At 37.9% G+C, this 21,805-nt stretch overlaps 1 protein-coding gene across 5 annotated transcripts in view; it reads right to left on the reverse strand.

Moving 5' to 3' along the window:
- Positions 1 to 5,327: 5,327 nt before the first annotated feature.
- Positions 5,328 to 21,805, reverse strand: part of Adgrb3 (adhesion G protein-coupled receptor B3) — a 697,560-nt gene continuing 681,082 nt past the window's right edge. For 3 of the 5 annotated variants that reach the window (XM_013072656.3, XM_004846114.4, XM_087204896.1), the window contains 2 exons: positions 12,510 to 12,614; positions 5,328 to 6,135 (listed from right to left, as the gene is read on the reverse strand). In XM_013072656.3, the coding sequence (XP_012928110.1) occupies positions 5,947 to 6,135; positions 12,510 to 12,614 (294 nt within the window). In that variant the 3' untranslated portion in view covers positions 5,328 to 5,946. The remainder of the gene's footprint in view (positions 6,136 to 12,509; positions 12,615 to 21,805) is intronic. The other 2 variants (XM_013072655.3, XM_013072654.3) reach the window with 2 other exon arrangements.

Consider the following 21,805-nt stretch of genomic DNA (forward strand, 5'->3'; position numbering starts at 1 on the left):
GAGCTGGCCCCTCTTCATGAGGGGTAGTGGATTTGACACCAATGGAGATGTCCGCAGCCCCCTCAAGAGGTCCTTTAGCTTCCCACTTTAACAATGAGTTGCTTGTCTTCCTGGAAGGGTAAGGATGGTGAATGTTTCCAGCTAGACATTTTGAAGTGACTCTTGTTAGAGGACCAAGCTCACTGACGGAACTTGTCAATCTAGCTGGGTTTTTCCAGTGGCCAATGTATCAGTTTATTTGTGACCAACAATGTTTTACTGTTCTCCTCAAATTGACTAACTTCAAACAATCCTCTTCCTGGCCCTAAGCATCGACCTCTCTTTACTTAGAGCCTTTACTTCAGAAAACTTTTAAATTCTTCTTTTGCTTCTTTGAGATATCTGCTACTGTGACCTCGAAAAAATTTTTTTAAAGAGCTTGCTAATTGTGCAACCAGGAGCTCTTTCTCAAGGACCTTGGAGCCATCCCTGTGAAAGGTAATTCTCAAGGAAGACAGTGCCTCTATCTTCCAATTCTGCAGAAGACAGTAGTCTAATATTTGCAAGTGCCTGCTGCAACCTTATGCCCCTTCCTGCCATAAAGGTAGAAAGGAGTTTTTGTTTCTTGGCTAAGCAGCAAACACAGATGACCTATGACCCTGCTCCCCTCTGCAGCTCTTAAAACTCTCCAGTCCTTGTTCAGCTCAAATGGGCTTCTGCCTGCCCTCTTTCTCCTCCAGCAATATACTTGAATACAGTCTTCTTGGGTGTATAACTTTTTCCACTGTGATGTTTGCTTTGGCCCTTGTGTGTAAGACTAGACTCATGTTAATGACATTTTAATGACTGATTTACAATAGGGAGTTCCAGTTTTTATGTTTCAGAAACATAAATGTTTCTGACCAGCATCACGATACCAGCAAATTGTGTGGAAAAATATAAGGAGTAGTCCAGGTCAACAGATGACTGGCAAACTCAGACTTAATATGAGGTGTTCTCATTTGGCTTGTAATATTTTGCACCTTCATTTCTACTAAAGATCCATGGCTATTTATCTAAAATGAGAAAATTCTTTCTCTTAATAACAGCTGGATGATTATCTACAGTTTTTGAAAAATTCCTCTCGTTCCAGTGGACTTCATTTCTTCACCAGTGATGGAGTTGAACTTTACTTGATTCTATGTATGAGTTCACTTTGACATGAATGCAGCCATCTTGAGATGTAACCACCATAACTGCATCACAGTAACCCTAGTCCATTATTCTGGCATAGTTTCCCAGAAAGCTACAAGTAGACAAAATCATTGAAACTGTATGTGGAACTTGACATTTGTATCCAGGAGCTAGGAATATGCTGACTCTGATATTAGTTTAACATAAAACAGGAACATTCCAGCTCAGATGGAGTCACTTTCGTCTTGACCATTATCTAAGGTCTTTCTTCTGACACCAATCACTTGGACCCACTTGGTTTTGCTGCAACCCAGGACCACACTTCTGTCTGTCAGTCTCCCTATAGACTGCACTTGGTGCCATCCTGATCTATCTCTTTTCTTCAGTGTCACAGCACCTTGTGATCAGTTCCCATCCTCTGGGACCTGATTGTTCTGGAATACTCTTGGAAAACAGCCAACATCAAGAGGTCTCCTCCCCTTTTGCATCTTAGAAATTGCAAAGGTCCATCCTTTCCTATATTACTTATGAGACACCTCATGGATGAAACTCTTGTTTACAGACACTATGGCAAGGTCAGGTACAGACCCTCTAACTTCCTAGTCTTTGTCTCAGAAGTTACCAGCTGGACTATTTGTCCTCTCTGATAAAGCTGAACACAACATTTGGTAACTTTATCACACCTGAGTCAAGCTCCTTGCTTTCTCCCCAGGCCTCTGAACTTGGAACCATCCTTCAGTTTAAACAAGTACCAGGAGCTTAATCCCTCACTGGAAGGTAGGACCATCTCCCTGACATCCTTCTCAGAGACAGTGACACACAAAGGCTCCCTGATCGTATCCCCTCTCCCCACACTCCATCCTCTAGCTCTTCTAGTCTCCTTGCTCCTCTATGCAGAGAAAAGTACTTTTTGCCCAACCTCTGAGATGCTTATCTATCTTATAGCTGAAGTGTTCTCCTTTTGCAATAGTCCCCCTTCTACCATAATAGTCTTCACATAAAGACTCTCCTTCCCAAAGCATACATTTGTTATTTACTTCACATCAGAAGATGGTTGCCATTTTCATTGATTGCCAAGTTTTCTCCCATCTCTACATTCCACAGCTCTTGGTCCTGAAATCTCTCTCTGGTTAACTATCATAGTTAGTAATCTGTCTACAGAAGCATTTCAAGGACAAGATGATTTTTGTCACCATGGAAAACTCCATGTAGACTGACAAGCTAGAGACATACTAGCTTTGCATTTTCTGGTGAGGTTTGAGAAATTTGAAGAATTTAATAAACTGATGGATAACTCTGGAAAATCAAACCCTGACAAAAGTTCTAAGAAACCAAGGACAATTCAGATTCAACTAACTCATCTTTCTGAAGCAAAGGTTTATTAACTGTGACTTTTTAATTGTGGCTCCGTGTTGTTACAGGAAGGCTGAAGACAATTTGAAAATTGAGGCTGGCTTGAGGCTTGGCCCCCTGTTGCCTGTGTACTAGTAAAAACAAAACGAGTGACACATTACCTGCATTTAAAGTGAGTACAAACAAACATCACCCAATGGGCTATGGAGTCAAACCTTCTTAGGGTCATCTGGTATTTTCAATCGGCCACCCTGGTCCAACACAGTTGACTGCTGGACTCACCACCCCATGACAGTGTTTCCAGTTAGAGCTTTTAAAATTTGACTTCGGGACTCAGCAATATAAAAGGAACCAGTGGAAACACCGTTGTCATGGAAATGGCCCTAGAAAGTAGTCAGGAGACCTAGGGTCTAACATTAGGTCTGTTGTTTGTTTATGGTGCTCTTTAGTCAGTTGGGTCTTTTAGCTTCTTCTGAGCCTCTGTTTCTTTAGGATAATTAACTCCAAGCTCATTGTTAATCTTAAGGACTGAAAGAGAAAAGGTATGGTAATAAGCATTTATTAATATTTAAATAATATTATTTGTTCACATATATGTCATATCTCAAATAGATTATGAGCTACTTAAAACAGAGGTTGGATAGCAGCCTAGTTGCCTAACATAGGAGTAAATACATGATAGTCGCTCAATGAATACTTTTCAGTGTTTCACTTGATATAAATGACTGTAAGCAAAAATAAATTCCACAAATAATTCAACAAACCTTTATTGTGGGAACATTATTGTGCTGGGCCCCTTAAGAAATACAAAATGGATCAGACATGGATTCTGCCCTCCAGGCACTTACAGTCCACCAGGGGACATCAGGATGTGTATAAGTACCAAGACAGAAGATTGAAATGCCCTCAGAATGGTACAGAGCAGTGCCAAAGGAGTTCACAGGAGAAATCATTTTAGTTTGTGAAATTGGGGAAAATTTCATGAAGAGGAAATTTTGAGTTGTACTTTGAAGCATGAAATCTAGACATGGAGGGAGTGGAAGAACTTCTAGTCCAAGGGCAAAGAAAAGCTGACAGTTTGTGAGTTCAATGGGCTAAGTAAGGAACTTTGCAGACTGCCAGACAGTCCCCCATCAAAGGGGAGAGCTGCAACCTAGCTTCAGGAGAGTGAGTATGAGAGAGTGCGCCACGGAAACTTCGAAGCAGACTAAAAGAGGGCTTCCTTAAAATCATGATTCCTTGGTACTTACCCATATGCCCTTTTTCCTTATAGACTAAAACACAAAACCCAGAGGCCCATCATTGTCACAATTTGGCATCCTTTCCTACAGTAACCCTGGCACCTGCCCTGACATTTTTATGCATTCAATTTCTGGTTAGCTTTCTCATATTAACTTAATATTCAGTCACTAGAACTAAAGAAAATTCAAAGTGAGAAATGTACTTTTATGGCAGTGAATATTTAGAAGAGACATTAGAGATACTGGATTTATAGGGTTTTTAAAAACATACTGAATTTATGTTTTCAAACATATTCTTAGTGTGTTTTTTATACCAAGATTTTATAACCTGGAATGGCAAACTTCATACGTGGTCTGCATTTATAGCTATAGATGGGACTGAAAAGTATGGATTTAAATATTTATACCACACAAATGTACATATATGTGCATGTATATATAGATTTATCACATATTATTCCTATCATCAAAAATCCATATTATAAATTCAGTAAGCTATACAATTACATTGTAATTAGCATGAAGTTCATTTTACTGAAAAATCGCTCTTTACTTATGTTATACTCTTTGCATAATGGTATCATATTTATTTTTAAAATCTGATTAAAAATATACTTTGAACATTTGACACCGAGCACATGATAGGTCTCTACAGGAGTTCAGCCTGAGCTCTGCAGTGTTTAAGGCTCAGCTAAAGGCCCTGCAGTGTTGAAGCACCATTGTCCCCATTGGTAGCCTTCGATCCTGGGCCCCAAGGCCTCTGAGTGCCCAGCAGCCCACAGGAGGCCACAGCTCAGGCTTAGGGGCAGCTGGTCTCCACGGAGAGCTTGGGGACACTGAGGCCCCATCTGCCCTCCCCTGCCTTACCTGCCTTGATGGAAAACAGCACCTCCAGCCCTTGGAAGGGCCAGGAAATCGCTGACCCTCCCCAACCCCCGCATGTTTTGTCCATTGTGCACCTGAGGTAGGTAGGGAGCATGTGCCAGAGTGGCCTTTACACAGAGAGGACACTAGGGTGTGTGTGCAATGGCTTCATCTTCAGGCTTTCGCTTTCAGAGACAAACAGATGCTTTTTCTATCAAGTGCAGTCACTCTCTTTCTCTCTCCTTCAGCTAAAGAACAAACACATACAATTGATTTAAATCCTGAATAAGTTCATTTTTTTATGCCATGAAGCACTGTAGTATGAATAGTTTCTTCTTTTCTCTGGAACATGCAACAAACTCAATTCCTTAACACATTTTCCCTGTATTATTTTCTGTATGGTAGCTTACTGTTTTCTGCTAGTTGTCTTTTTGCCTCAAGATAGAAAAAAACCCATAATGTTTATGTAAGAGTACTGTGGCAGCAGATATCTGACAAGCCCCATTTACATGGTACATTGTTCCAGAGTGTTTAAGTAGAAAATACAGAAGCACTGTACAAACCTATTATTACATTTGAGAAATCATCAGCCTCAAAGGAGTAATAACAGTATGCTATTAAAACTGTGAATACATTTTCAGTATCTGTATTGAAAAAAAACTTTATAAATATGTAAATTTCTGTTCAACAAATCCAAAATAAAATGCACTAAAAAACTGATATGTAGACAAAAGTTTATTTACACCATACAACATTTTAAATATTTTATACACAGCTGCAGCAGAGAAAGCTACTCAGAGCTTTCTAGAGAAAACTGCAATAATAAAGATGTGAAATATATTATTCATATAAAAGTGGGATTATTACTTTATTGCATTTAAAGCAATGAAGAATGTAGCTCAACAAACATTCATTTAATGACAAAAACTTTGCTTTTATATTATAAAGTAAAAAGTGTAGTAATGGCCAAACAGACTGTTATAAACTTTAAAAACTGCATAAATATATACATTGTGCTTCATGGTGAAGTTTTTTGAAAACTAAACCATATGAAGCGGTTACAACATGAATCGTTGCTTGAGGTTTATCTATAAAGATTACCTTACAAATCCATTCCACGGGTACTTACAACACAGGAGGGTCAAACTGTACACCTGGTCATCTCTCCACTAGCCAGACGGGCGAGGCATTACCAGACGAAACACCTCTGACGTCTGGCGAGTGAAGGTCCTGACCCAGGCAGTCACACTGTCCAGATAGTAATGTCAGGTGTCCCCAGCCTCATGTGTCAATGCAGTAAAATGTCGTGTCTTTTCCTCGGTTCATTGCAATCTTCTTAAACTTCTGTTTGAAAGTCACCCTCTTGTACATCCAAAGGCAAATTCAGACACTTTTCCCACTCGGCTGGCCTCAGTTCCAAAGCGTCCTTTGCCTCTGTGTCTAACACATTGATTGTGGTGTAATGTTGGTATTCACTGGGGGTTTTGAAAGTGTCCCATGGATTTTTGTTTGGTGCTGGGTTTTCCTGGAGGAAAGAGAGGAGAAAGACAGTCACACATTCACTGATTAGTGCTGCTACTTGTTGAAGTTTCCAGGAGGAGAGCATGTTTGTAACCTTAATCCAGTTTATGTGATTCAGAGATGATGTGAAATTGTGGCCAGCTGCAAGAGCTTGTTTCAAATTTTCTTCCATTGACCAACTGAAGAGTATCTATGAGTAATGCTACAATTTTGTAGAGGCAAGGAAGGGATTTAGTACCTCAGAAGGCAAAGCAGATGCCATTTTGTTTTGGGTATCAAGTAAAATGTCAGTAGAAGTTAGCAAAATTCATTCTTCCCCTAAGCACCACAGTTTTGTGGGGACATAAGCAACACAAGGGGGGCTTTCAAAATGCCCAACAACCACACTCATCCCCTCATTATGTAAGACTCATGATTTGTCTGGGTGTGACTTCACTAAGAATTGGCATCTTGTAGATGCTCAAAATACATGAGTTGCTTTCACTTAATATTCTGTAAGATTTAGCAACGAGCATATTCGTGTCTGTCCTTGGTGTGGTACTGGGAACTGACCCAGGGCCTTCATACTCAGCCACATCCCCAGCCCTTTTTATTTATTTAATTTGAGTCAGGATCTCACTAAGTTACTAAGTTGCCTCGGATCGGGGAGAACTTGTGGTCTCCCCACCTCCATCTCCTGAGTGCCGGGATTACAGGAATGTGTTGTTACAGCACCTTTGTTTTCTCTGACTTCTGCATGGCATTTGAATGGGTTAAAATAAGCTGAGTATCACTAAAGAATAAGAAGTAGGTCATGTCTGAAAGCTCCATAGGAACGAAAGTTAAACTAAAACACTAACACAAAAGTGGGTAACCTGATGGATATTAAATTATGTATTGATTTTATATATTGTTATTTATATTTATTAATTTCTATATTGCTATATATTATATATTGTTGAAAGAAGAAATGCTAAGTAAAAGTTGATCAGGTTTTAATTCAATACAGAGATTTACTACAATTAATACTGTCACAAGAGAGTTCAACTTGCTTCACTAATTTTTTTTTACTTTTAATTTTATCCCAACAAAATAGATCAAGCCCGAAAGAGGTTTTCCTCTTGGAAAACACTACCTTTTAACTTCCATTAGGCTTTGATTTCTATTCAAGAATATTAAAATGGCTCAAAAATCTAATATTCCAATTGTATTCTCATGTTTCACTATAGAAAGTTATGTTGAATGTGTCTTCCCCCTTCCCAACTCTATCCTTCAACCGATTAATAATTATCAATTAAAACAAGACAGGTGCTTGAATTATTATCTGGATTCCACTTAATAAATTCAACATTATCTCAGGCTGCAGGTTAGAGACACAAAGTATAGAAGTAGTTACCATAACTAGAATGTGAATCACTAAAATCTTCAATGTATTAGTTGTTTTCAAGATTTTTTTATTCCTACTGATGAGATCAAAGAAAAAACAGCTAATGGTTATAATGAAAAGTTAGCTTTTAGACTATTCTCAGGGAATTAATACTTCTTTAGTCTAACATCTTGATATCTCATGAACTACATACAGTCTTGTCATTCCCCCTCCCCCATCCTTCCTTTCCCCCTCCTTCTCTGATTCCCTTCAGCAGGTATTTATTTATCAGCTTCCCTGTGCTGGGCACTGTATTAGGCACTAGGAGGGATAAAGTGATAATTCAGTTACACAACAGCAGCAGAGTTCACCAAGCAAGTCAAGATTTAAAGCCTGATACATGCAGACCCAAATTCTAGTTCCTCCACTTCATATGAATGTGACCTTAAGCAACTTACTAGAGTTCTCTGAACCTCAACTTGGATATCTGCAAATAGCACTGTGCTTTGCATTGTGAGCCAAAGGAGCTGGCAAAATGTGTGGGTTAACATCTGCTTTGTAGAACTGCAAAAATTATGAAAGAGTAAGAAGCTTTAGAATAACACCTGGAGAATCCTATAAATGTTCACTATCTAGTAATCACACTTATAATAGAAGGTCTTTATTGTTAAATGCAAATACAAAAGATATACTCATATCTCAGATCCAGGAAAATGGGTCCTAGAGGGAGTTCAGGGGAGGATAGAGAGATAGTTCTCTTTTATGGCAAGGGTACAATCCTTTCTCGGAAAGGGGACATTTGGCTTGGCTTAGAAGAATGAGAATGACCATGAGGACACACATGTGGCTGGAGGTCTAGTGGCTGAACAGGCACACTGGAAAGTTGAAAAACCCCCAGTGTGGAGTTGGGAAAGCAATGAGAACAGTGACTTGTTTAATTTAGCTGGTATGAAAAAGAATAGTAGAAAGAAAAAGAAAAAAAAACAGGGAGAAGGTGAATTGAAAGACTGGGTTTTGAATAGAATTTGGAATTTATTTTGTAAGCAACAGGGAATCATTGAAGGTTTGGGGGACAAGAGTGACCTGAATCCTCAGCCATCAGCTGAAAGGTTCACTTGTACCAGTTCTGCTGAGCCAAGTCCCAGAGCAGACTTGCCTGTTTAGACAAGAGCTGTTAGAGGGGTTTTTGGATCCAGTTTGTCAGAAAGTCCAATGACTTGAACCCTGAAAGGATTCAAAGTGTGGGAAGTGTTAGTTCATCTGCTTGAAGGACATGGGCTCCATTGAAAAATACGGGCTCCTACTGGAGCAGATGTGATTCCCCTATTTTTTACAATTATTTATTTATTTATTTATTTATTTGATACCGGGAATTGAACTTGGGATCTTGCGCTTGCAAGGCAGGAGCCAGAACCACTGAGTTAAATCCCTGGCCCCTAAATTTTGAAGATCAAACACTATAGACACATAAATTACACGGCCAATTCTAAGGTTTGTCTAAATAAGTAGATTCTAATTCCAAAGAGTGTTATTGTCAGCACATGACCACTGAATTTTGGAAAGCATCTATTAGTGAGAAAGGAACTAGCGCATCGGGAATCACTGCTATCACTGCTTGGGCGTGGAGAGCTACAGAGGCGTGAAAGGCTTCAGTAGATGCCTGAATCTAATGCTAGAAAATTCAGAGACAGTTAGTATCAGATTCTGAATAGATGTAGTTGGTTTCTGACTGTGGTTTTAGCTCAAATACAGAGCAGAGGAGATGTAAACACAAGTCTGTGTGTTAAAAGCCTAATAATTATAAATTCACTATAAGACAACATGCATGAAGCTTACAAAAATGCTTATTTGGTCTGAGAATGCACCAGCAGAAAAAGACTGTCAGGTGAGTGCTGAGCCCCCAACACATGGCAGGCAGCCTCAGCCTGGCCTTATAATTTATGGGTCCAGGAGCTGCTAACTGATTCTCCCTCGACCCACCATCCTTTTCTCTTGTATTCATTTTCTTTCTTCATCTTTTTCTGTTGTGTTCTGTCTCTTTCTTCTGCATCTGTTTCCTCCCTTGATTCTTTGCACTCCTTCTTCTAACCTACCAATATTTAGGGACACACCAAAAGAAAGTACGTCCACTTTAGAAAGCTAGAATGTGGAGAAGCTCCTTGGGGGCCAGGGATCTGGACAGTGGATGGTTTGCGAGACACCAAAGGTGAAAGAGTTTCTTCCTTGCATTTCCCTTAACAGTGCTTATTCTCTGCTACTGTGATTTAGATGTTTTCCTGCTTAGAAGGAGGAAAATGGACTAAATGGTAGTTTGGTTTTCTTTTGATTATCCAAATTCTATTATTTGTGATAATTACCATCATCAAGTGTTATGAATTAGTAGGCCCCTGAACCAAAAAGGAAGAATACTTTGAGATATTTTAAATGTCTTTCTCCACCCAATTATGCAATTTTTCATTAACAATGTGGCACTACAAATTATGTGATTGAATTAGCGATAATGAAATCCTATATTTATTATTAATTAAAACCAAAAAATGAATTCTGATTTTTTTTCCTGTTCTGAGATATTCAGGACAATAGTCAAGTAGCAATGACAACTCTACGCTCCCTACTCCTAACCTCCCAAATGGTAAATATTTATAGATCTCCTCTAGAAAAGGGAGGCTGCCACAGAGATGTGGTGTCATTAATTAGTAGCCTACTTTGGTTGTCAGGAAACTGAGATGGAGATATTTGTGCCATTAATGATTTAATACCCAGACTGTGTAACGAGGGGAAATTACAATCATATTATAGCAGTCAGCCAGCTGTATCTCTTGCAAAAGCCTTTTAGATTTGTAAACAAACCCTCTCCTTTTTTATTTTTAAACAAAAGCAGTTTCTCCAATTTATTTCAATGTTAACATTCAGTATTCTAAAATAAGTAGCTAATGTGTTTAGGCCTAATCTCAATGGTGTAATTCTCATTTGCCTGCTAGCTAAAAACTGATGGCTTAATGTTAGGAGGAAAAGATGAGAAAAAAACACTCATTATGCACGATGGGTCTGGTATATGCTCAGGCATTGTGTGGGAAAATAAATAATGCCTGAGTTCTGCTTTAAGGAGAAAAATAGATTGACAGACTCATGAGCTATTAGAGACCAATTAAGAGTTAAAGTGTGGAGTATTTTTATGACTTTCATTTAACAAACACAGATTGGGATATCAGAGCCATGCAGTAAATCCACAGAAGACATTTCCTGGTAACCTGCTATGACCAGCAACATGCTGGTGCTCAGAGGAATAAAAGGAAAATGTAAAGAAATGGAATTTTTTGCTCATCAGCTTTTCATAAGCTAACTTCACTAATGGAAGCTGGGGTTAAGACTCATAAAATTCAGACAGACAATCACTGGTCATTCGAGAGATGCAAATGAAAACAATGCTGAGATTTCACTTTACCCCAGAAAGAATGGCTGCCATCATGAAATCAACGAATAATAAATGCTGGTGGGGCTGTGGGGAAAGAGGAATACTGCTCCACTGCTGGTGGGAGTGTAGACTGGTGCAACCACTGTGGAACTTAGTATGGAGAAACCTCAAAGAGCTAGTACTAGAAGTCCCATTTGACCCAGCTATTCCCCTGCTGGGTATCTTTCCCAAAGAATTAAAAGAATCATACCACAGTGATATATGTACACCCATGTTCATAGCAGCACAATTTGTAATAGCTAAAACTTGGAAGCAGGCCAATTGCTCATCAACTGGAGACTGGATAAAGAAAATGTGTTTTTTTTTTTATAAAATGAGTACTACTCAACCATAAAGAATGAGAATTTAGACACATTTATAGCTAAATGGATGCACATTGAGGCGATACTCTTAAGTGAAATAAATAGGACACACATGTGTAAATACCAAATAGTTTCTCTAGTGTGAGAAATTGAAAATATAAATAAGGACTAAAAGATATAATAGATAATGTGAAATAGGAAGAAAAAGGGCAAAGGGGAAGGGAAGTATGAGTGGTAGGAGAAAGGAAAGAAGGGAATGGAATTAATATGAGAAAATGAAAAAATGGAAACAAGGTCTTTGTAAATAGGGAGGGATGGAGGGATTGAAGGGAGGGCAGGGGAAGGAGGAAAAAATAAGAACCAAGAGAGATTATGTAAAGGTGCAAATTTCCAATGATGAATGTCATATTTATACCTAAAATATACCAATAAAATTAATAATAAAAATAAATTCAGATGGATGAATCACTACAGTTGGATTCAACATCATGCACTTTAGCGTAACATATATACATCCCTTCCCTTCCCCTCCCTCCTTCCCTTCCTTGCTTTGTGGAAGACGACAACCGCCCTAAGGGCTGCAAAGTGTGGGCAAAGAGCACTGCATCCTGAGTGAAGCCCAGTTGGTGGGACAGGGCGGTGCCCCCCATCTCTTTTGGCTGAACCTCAGCTTCTTTGCCTGCTCCTTGCTTTTGAAATTCCTGTGAGGCTTGAAAGCGATGCATATAGTAGTGTAAATGAATGAGAGGAGAATGGTTACAATAGAATCAACAACAAAAATCCCTGATGCTGATGTGTGTACCAAAACTCTTACCACAGAACATGTGATTCTCTTGGAGATTAAAAACCTACCACTTTGATGTCAGGTGGACAAATTTATATTTACAAGATAATTACATTTTATGGCCTTAAAATGGCAGGAATTCAAATGAAAATGGAAATAAATTAGCCAACTATTCGGATATTTTAATGAACCAAACTTTAACTCTGTTAATAGACTAGCCAGATGAAGCCAACACATTTTAATATATAACTAATTTTAATTAAAACTTACAAATTAGAGAATTGGACCTATGAATAAATTCTCAGAGACTCTGTCACTCCCCAGGTGTCTCTTAGTAACCTTTCTGAAGTACATTTTGGGGGCTTATTGTTTCTTCTACCTATGCTGGTCTTGTGTCCTCAAGAGGATTAAGAGCTTCTGGCTTCCAGGGGTCTCTTGGGCAATACGCAATGATGGAGTAGGGTGAACTCACCATACTGCTTGTATTTGGTATGTCCCGAAATCTGTCCAAAGTCTGAAATTTCTGATTTAGCTCCTGAAACAGCTCCATATGCCTCTTCCTTGTATGCATGACCTTCTGCAAAAGAGGACAGGGTGGTTCTCAGGCTTAATTTGACATGTATATTTTTAAGAAGAGGTCTAATGGTTTCATTTGATAATAAAGAAAAATCAAATGTGGCAGGAACTGGAGCCCCAAAAGATAACACAAATGGGAACAACATGCACCAAATCCTTGTTTCTTACTCATCATTTCTTGAAAAGGAAGAATAGGCTTTGTTTTTTCTACCTACAAGATTACCAAAAAATTAGTTTTATTTCTTGTGGGTACATTAAAAATGTAGCAGTCATTCCTGGAGAAGATTTCCATCCCTCCAAAGTTTAATCTGTTTCACAAAAATTGTTATAATAATATTTTGAACATGTTTTAAAAATTTGGAATTGTAAAGAACCTGATTCCCGGATGCTCATCATGGGAAATATTACTTTTTTTATGTTTTATTTCTATAAACACTAAAATCCTACCTGGCTGTACTAAAGCGGGTATAGAATCCCAGCCCCTGCCATTAAGGCTGACTCAAGGCACTAAAGTATCTGAAATATAGGTTGGATCTAAAACCTTGCAGCTTCCATGTGAATAATGATTGAACTTGCAGAAGTAAAATCTGACCCAGAGGTTTCATATAGTTGTTTATGAGGTGGTACGGAATCTTAACAATTAAGGTTCACAGCATAAGGTGTGTGGTTATGGGCTTCTAAAATCACAGATACAAATATGTCATGCTCTTCATCCCTGGATACATTGTTTTCTGCCAACTTCATTATGACTCAACACATGGAATCATAAATAAAAACGATCTTGGGGTAAGTACCATGGGCTGAGTATTTAAGAGAGCATTAACGAAGAGCTATATAGTAAGTTTCTTGTATTTACAAGTGCTGTTTTACAGGAGAAAATGTCTTTGTCAATTTTGATTTTGTAAAGTTATGATTAGCATTTTGATAATTATCCAAGACTATACCTTCTTGTTTGCATAAGATTTTACAGCATTTTAAAACATATCCTTCATAACTCACCATTTGCTCATGTGGTTTGCATAGGTATATGAAAGCTAAGCTATGATTTGAACATTTGGTCCATTGCTTTAATTAACAAATGTTTTTGAAAGTAAGGATTTGTTTTCAAAAAGAAATATATCTTTGGAAGAAGATCATAATGTTTGATTTTCTTATAAAAAGATGTTTTTAGAGAATACTTTACTTTCTTGAAGGAAAACAGAGCAAAAGAAAAAGGCAAAGTGAATCTATAACATATTACAAAAGCCTGTTCTCTCCTATGCAATTTTTAATTTCCTATATTTAATGACTATGTCCACTATCAGGCTAATTTCTTCTATTTTCCCTAGCCTACATTAAGCAAGAGAATTCTGCCATTTTAAGTCTTGCAACGATCAATTTCTGTCTTTGCTCCCTTTGTTTCTTAAGAGTTGGCTGTTGAGTCAGGTGGTTGAGGAAATGAACATGGGAACATTACTAATGATGGGGCCATGAAACATGGCAAGCAATTATAGAATGATCAACTTCCCCTCAGTTTTGAGTAGAGTACATGAAGCAGATTTTCAGGACTTACAAAGAAACACTGGGGGAACCTAATTTGACTGCTGAGGGCTGGTGGAGATGTATGAGCAGGAGGGTTCAAGTAAGCGAGTCAATGGAGAGAACTGGTGACACTGTAGCCACTGTAGCTGGCAAATGTAACTCAGTACATTCTGTCTCCAGGGAGATTGGAACTTCCCTGCTGTACCAGGTCCTGAGATGCTTAGTAAAATATAGATTTTTTTTTTTTGGTCACAAGGCATACTTTAAAAAGGGCTATTGTTAGATACTGGCTCTGCCTCTAACAAACAAATTGTATTTTCATAGTAAGGAGATTACTACATAGAGTGAGATACTTCTTACTACATGGTTTCTCTTATGGTGCACTGGGAATGATCCCCCTGCTGACATTTCTCTAGGGATCTTTCACATGTCATTTAATATATATTTGTTAACACTCAATATTCTGCCACATATCAGGGTAACAATAATGAAAAATATGATTAAGTTACTGCCCTCTAGTAGCTTAAAGTCTAACAGGACACGGGAATTTGCTGCATAGTAATTCAAATAAAAAGAAATCTATAGCTGTGATAAAGAAAACCTGATTCTGCTATGGGAGTTATAAATTGTTATGATAAATGCAAATAAGGCAGTCCACAAATTTTTACATGCATGAATTTGAGTTGAAAATTCTTAACTTAGTTATTCCATGATCTTTTTTGTCTGTTCGCTCTTCCATTTTCTATAATTCAGAGGATGTCCAGTTCAATTTTTAGTTGTATGCCTGAATTCCCTCTCTTCAATAAGATTTTCTGAGATATCTGATATCAATGGCAAGTACCCATAGTTTGAGACAGGCATCTGGTTTTGTTTTCTGTGCAGCCTTCATTTGACCTTCATCTTGTGAGAGGATCTTGACTTTGTTTTTTTGGGGGGGGGTGATTTCATTTTCTATGTTCCTGGAAATGCCAGTCAAAGTTCCTACTGTCCCTGGCTAAGAGCTAAATTATTCCATATCCTTCCAACAAAGTTCTTTCGTTTGTTAGCAAAGTCTCTTCATAAATTTTTTTTTGCAGCCAAATAACCACTATTATATGAAGTACATTTAAGATACAAAGCAAGGGTCGACTATGTCCCACTGGAAAGGGAGATACGTGAACTGATTAGAAGTTTAATGATCATATTCTGATCAAATAAGCAGTACTGATTTTGAATTGGATGGATTTTACTTTGAGGAATTGGATCACTAAGACATATTAAAAATTATACAGAAAAATAAAAAGTTATAATTGTTACCAATGTTATATAACCAAGAAGCATTTTGAAGTATTTCACTCACATAGGTTCATGAAAGCTATTCCAAATTATAAAGCTCCAGGGTCCTAAAATGAATATGGAAGCAAATGAAAAATTTGGACGCTGAAATATGGAGCCTTTCCTACTTCAAAAAACAATCAAAAATCTATCCTCATGCCAGATAATCATTCTAATTTAAAACTGTCAAGTAGGCATTGCTGGAAATCACCATAGAAACGATCACCTGGGATTCTGGCAGAAGTAACACATTAGAGTGGTCACCTGGGTCCCGTCTCTGACAGGGGCTCAGTTTGGTGTTTCATATGCAATTCCCTTTGTTCATAGGCTCCAGTATGTGTTCCAGCCTTTACAATGAGCCAGTCTCCACTGATAAGAACAATGCTTTCATGCTGAACATTGCATAGTTTCCAACCCAGAAATATTCTGGGATGAAAACTTTGCTATGTTTAAGTAATAAATGAGGTTCCCCTCATTTATTTACTTCTATGAGTTTTTATTTGCCTTGGATGGTCTTATTCATTTAGATATTTTCATTCTTATAAATCTTATTTGTCCATGTCAGTGACTATTTTTGGAACTTAACTTTAACATTTATGCTTACATTTTTCTTTCTTTTGTGATTTAAATGTCCCGTTTCTCAAAGAAACTGACTTCTGTGGAAAACTCAGTTTAGAACTGGGTTTTCTAAAATCTTGTAATGATGATGATAAAATGGTAACACATGTGTGTTTTCTATTTACGTAAATGAAGATATATTCTTGTTGGCAATATCTATACAAGTCAGGTTTCTTTCATTACCATGCCCATTAAATATTGTAGGTATGTTTTGTAATAAAGGAAAGTATATGATAATGTTTCTCTCCATTCAGATTAACATCACACAGCAGTTTGTTTGAAGTTATGTATGAAATCCCACCCCAAGAAGACTACCAACCTAAAGGCATGGAAATATTCTCATCTTAGAAGCTGATTTCAGAGGACTCTTTTCCTTCTATTTACATTTTGTAATTCAAGAGAGGTAGACTTTTCAACCCTTTAATTGTTGACAGTAGAGAAAAAGTGGTAAGTTGTGAAGCACTTTCATATATTTCAAATATTAGAGAAAAATGAGGATATAAAAACCTGAACGAGTATATATTGTGCCCTAGGAGCTCTCTGAGGCCCTTTAAATACTCGAAACATGCCAAGTCCATTAGATCTGGACATTTTATATTGAGATCTCAGTCCTATCACTTTTGATTAGTGTAGTCCTAAACATTAAATCCAATCTTCCTTTGGTCTCAGATGTAGCAATCAGACTTAAAAACAGAGTTATTTTGAAGATTTAAACAAAAAAAAGGATCTAAAGCCTTTATCATAGGACTACACTGATAAGAAGCCCTTAAAATGACAGCTTTCTTATCTTTCTTAATCCTTACAATGGCCCTGGGAGGTGGGAGCGATCCTCTTGATCATCTTCGTTTTACTGATTTAGGAACTGCAGCTCAAAGAGGCTAAGTTTCACAACCTCCTACAAGGGGTGAGAGAGCTAAATTCTTTCAGAATCCCAACTCAACACTCTTTGCAGGATGCTTTCTCACATGTGTCCAATAGATTCTCCTTGTAATTATGCCCTGTTGAGAAGGAAAATGAGACCCAAGGGTCTCGGATATGTTGGTACCCTCTGTAATAAGCCTGTGAACTCTATGGATATTGACTACCCTGAAACAGTCTCATGATACTACAAGTACCTCTGCAGGGGCTGGTCACATTGTGTGAACATCTATCACATAGGCAATGACTCATTCATCGTTGTATTCCTGACACAGGATGGTGCCTGGTACCCAACAGGTGCTTAATTAATGTGTGCTGGGTAAATTAAATAAATGAGGTAACATAGGTATCTAGGTAAGTAAAGCACCTGGACATGGAAGGCTATTATATATTTATACATTATACAAAAGGTCTTCTCCTTTCAAGGAGGGTTCATTTTTTTTTTTTTCTTTTTGGTACCAGGGACTGAACTCAGGACCTTGCGCTTGCCAGGCAAACAGGGTGCCACTGAGCTAAATCCCCAGCTCAAGGAGGGTTCATTTTAATGGCCCCAGATAGGAGCCCTGTCTCCTCATGCAGTGTACCCTCATTTTCCATGTAAGTGGTTTTCAAAGGACCTATAGGTGGGCTTGGGACAAACTGTTTAGAAATTTTCACTTTTAAATTCAGATGTGAACCATGGAGTTGGGCTTAAGCCTGAATTACAGATAAAATGTATATTACTACAGATGGACTCTTGAGGCTAAGAAAAATTGTTAGCGAATTCTGGAGAATCTCTTCATCATGAACCTTAGAATATAGAACTTAAAACTTTCGTGCTAAAAGGACTTTAGAAACCAATTTGCCTAAATCACCTTTTCCATCCTCAGAATTTTATACACCTATGCTGCCATTGCCATACCACTGGGATAAACCTGTGATTACTTCTTCATTACTGCTTTCCATGAGTCCTCTCTCCAGAGCGGGCTTTTGAATACTGGTCTTAAGTGAATGTCAAAACTTCTCTTAACGAAGAAATGCACATTGAAGGAATTAATACTAATTCTCAAAACCATACTGTAAGAGGGGAGTGCCTTAGGTTCCTGTCCTTCCCTAGACTTTCAACGTGACCATAAGACCGAACCTGGGACTCCATGGATAATGCCTGAGACTGTAGTGTCTGTTTCAAATATGTTTCTATTTGAATACAAATATATGTAAGCCTTCAACCAAGCAACGAGTCTGAAGAAAAACAAACAAATGACTAGTATATTTTTATGCTGTCATTGTCAATCTACAGTAAACTTGGCTCTAAATATATAATTTTGCAACAGTTTTAATTTAGTGATATACAAAAATGGATATAGCTTATAACTCAGTTGCTCAAAATTTGCCCTCCAAAGTGCCTTCTAAAAGTCTTCTAGTGGCTTAACAGGGTGCACCTATTGCTAGGAGTCTAGGACAAAGAAGGAAGGGGCCTACTATGAGCACGACTGTTTTTTTTGAAATCTTATATTTTACATTTAGGAATTAGTAAAAAGTTTATCTTGTGTGTTGTGGTTTAGCTGCACTTGAAGTGATAATTAATATAACATAATTTATCTTACTTGATTAGGTTCCTCTAATTCTTCCAGTGGAAATTGAAATCCCATGGAGATGGACCACAATTAGTTTGCATCTTTGCTTTCTCTACCTGCTGCCCCCACCACTGTCCCCTAGCTGGGGAAGCATGAATTAAGTCGGCGTCAGGGGCTTGTCAGAAATTTCAGAAAAATCATCCTAAAATGTTTAAAATGGAACCAAATTCCAATGGAAGAATGTCATAAATCTCTGTATTTCTGGAAGAGAAAATTTAAAAAATTAAGTATTTATAGGAATCCCTTGAGCTCTGTTTCAACCCGACAGGTAATTTAAGTAGCCTGCCTAGACACCTTAATACCAATATATTAAAGTGAACTCATTTTAATTAGATGAGATATTCCCCGCTTCCCTGGTTTTGTTACTGGTGCTGAGAGAAACTTAATCTCAAAATACAGAGTCATCATTTTTCCTGTTCTTTCACTCTATGCTCAGTGAAGTACTAAATGCCTGGATTCTACCTCGACAGGGTCGCTTTACCACTTCTCCTACTTCTTTCCTTACTTTCTTCATCACTTCTTTCCTAGATTTGCCACTGCCAACTGGTATTTCAACTTCCTCTTTTACCCTATCACAAGCTATCCTCCCTATCATTGACACATTAATCTTTCTAAAGCTTAGATTATAACAGCTTTTTGTAGCAAGCTCCTCCTCCTGGGGTGCAAGGCATAGATTTTATATTAACATCTCTTGGTTTATTTCTCCTCCCATTGTGCCCTGCTTAAGTGAATTTTGATTTGAATCTTGTTTTTTGAGCACACCATACATTAGCCAACTCCCATGCCTTTTCCTCCTCCTGAAATTTCCACCTGCCATTTATAACCTCCTCCAGTTATATTTGTCAAATGTGGCTACCTTTGAAGTGCCACTTCCATATCTGTTCGTCCTCTACACTGTGTTCTGATTTGACTTAGACACAGTGGTTGACAATTCTTTGTTAAAGCAAACTGAATTGAAAAATAATTTAGTTTTTGAAGAAATCATTCACTCAACAAAAATTTGTGGAATATTCACCATAAATCAGGAGTTCTGCTCGAAGCTGGGAACATACTTCAGTATGGCATTTGGTAACAGAGCATAGAAATTTCACTACTGAATGTTTCTGTATAATTTCCAGAAAGCAAGAATTAGTATTTCACCATTTTAAGACTAGTTTAGCATTTGCCCTATTTATCTTAGGAGTGCTGAGTTATCCTGAAGATTGTTACATTAAAGGGCTTTTTCCCAGGTCTAACACTAATTAGCCACAGGAGTTTTATGAATATGTGAGTTGACAGAATATTATTATTGCATGGAACCTCTGGGGAGTGTGTCAGGTTTAAGGCCTGAAGGGAAGGCACTTTCAGGGGTCCACAAAGTAGTCTACCATTGGCAAAATGTCCAAGTTAGTCATCTTCTGGTAAAGCCAGCTGGGTGTAGAAGAATGTCAGGAATCTCGACAAAAATCCAGTTAATTCAGCCTCGGTTTAAGGGGATGGGGACCTAGACTCTTCTTCAAGGACCATCCACAAATTTAAATTGTTTCAGTGTTGCAATCTGGTAACAATTGTTCTGAACAGAATCCATGAGGTATCTGCCACATCCCTGTAATAGCACTTGAGACTAAAGGGGGCAGCACCAGTTGACAAGCAAACAGTAATGTCTGAAAGCATAGATCCAACACCTAGAGTTGTGTGCAGTAACTACAGCAGTTAAAGAACACATGTCTGGGTTCTTGCTTGGCAACATTTCTCCACTGTTAGCAAATATTTTGTTAATACTGTGATTTACTGTGTGGAATACTAGGCAAGAGGTAGCAGTTGCCATAGAAAACAGATAAAAAATGAAAACAGAACAGTTTTTCTAATGCCCCCAGTGACAAAGTGTGATCAGATTTCCTTTCAGGGCCTGTGATTACATAACTGATGGTTGCACCAAAGCTTCATTTTAGATCCGGGGTTCTAGTGTATTTTGTCACTGATTCCCAGTGGGTTGATTTGTACTTCTTTTCCTTCATAGTGACATAATAATTTATTGTTTTGTGAAATCTCACACACACACACACACACACACACACACACACACACACACACGCAATGTATGGTCCTCTATGTTTGGCTACCTAAAGCATTAACAGAAAAAAAAAAGAGCCCTAAAGTATCTGTCCCTTAAAAGGCACTGAAGTTTATAAAAGTGAAGATTACTGAATAACGTCATTGGAATTGATATTACTGAGACTTTTATGCTAAAAACGTAGACACAATGAAATATATATTCCATGCCAATTTACCACAGTGGAGCTGTGTCATAAGCTACTTAAACGGTGATGTCAGATTCTGTAATTATTACCTTGTATCTTTTAGTTTGAGTTATTCCTGAAATTTTTTTCCCTTGGGCTCTTCAGGATAAAGCCATTGTTCACCATTGTGGCCAATAAAAACAAGTAAGTCTCAGTTTTGATACACACTGTACATTGTAGAGCTACAACAGTCATCTACATAAATGAGATGATTGAATTAGGAAATTCCATGTTCCAGGAGGGCTCTGTAATTTTGGAAATATCAGTTGAGAGTACTGAGTTCAATGTATGCATCACAAGAGTGCAAATATGCTGGCAAAATTTATACTATATTATATCCTATTATGTCAGCAGGCTATGAATCATATTCAATTATCAAGAAGCATAAGTGCATTTTATGTGATGCTTAAACATCACTAATTTTGTGCTTAGCATAAGCTGCTTAAATGGTATGATTTTAGTAACTTCTAACATCAATATTACAGCACCAATATAAATTCAATGTAAACTGGAAAATGGAACTCTTCATCTTGTTTATATCTGTGAAAAGACATTTACTAAGCACAGGAGTGCATTGAACAAACATTGCCTACTGGAAAAGCAAATCTGAATGTACCGCAGAGAAACTAAATTGCCAGAATAAGAGCACAGAGCAAAGCCTCCCTAACAAGCCTAAGCATCCTCACAGGAGGTCTCCAGGTAGGCACTGATGAGAAGCCAGGAAAACTCTTAAGTATAAAAGTTAGGACACTGGCATTCCTTCTGACCCTCCTGACAGACGGCCTTGGCCAAGGTCAGCTGCACCACTATCTTAGCATTTATGAAACAGGCCCTTCCCCATCTGGGGGAACTCAGCATAACTTACAGGAATTAGAACTTTAACAGTTTTGTCTACAGCCATCTATACAGCATGGATTCAAATTTAA

This window comes from Heterocephalus glaber, unplaced genomic scaffold, assembly GCF_053883595.1.
Source record: "Heterocephalus glaber isolate CG9 unplaced genomic scaffold, H.glaber_assembly_v1.0 deba00000594, whole genome shotgun sequence".
Taxonomy (NCBI): Eukaryota; Metazoa; Chordata; class Mammalia; order Rodentia; family Bathyergidae; genus Heterocephalus; species Heterocephalus glaber.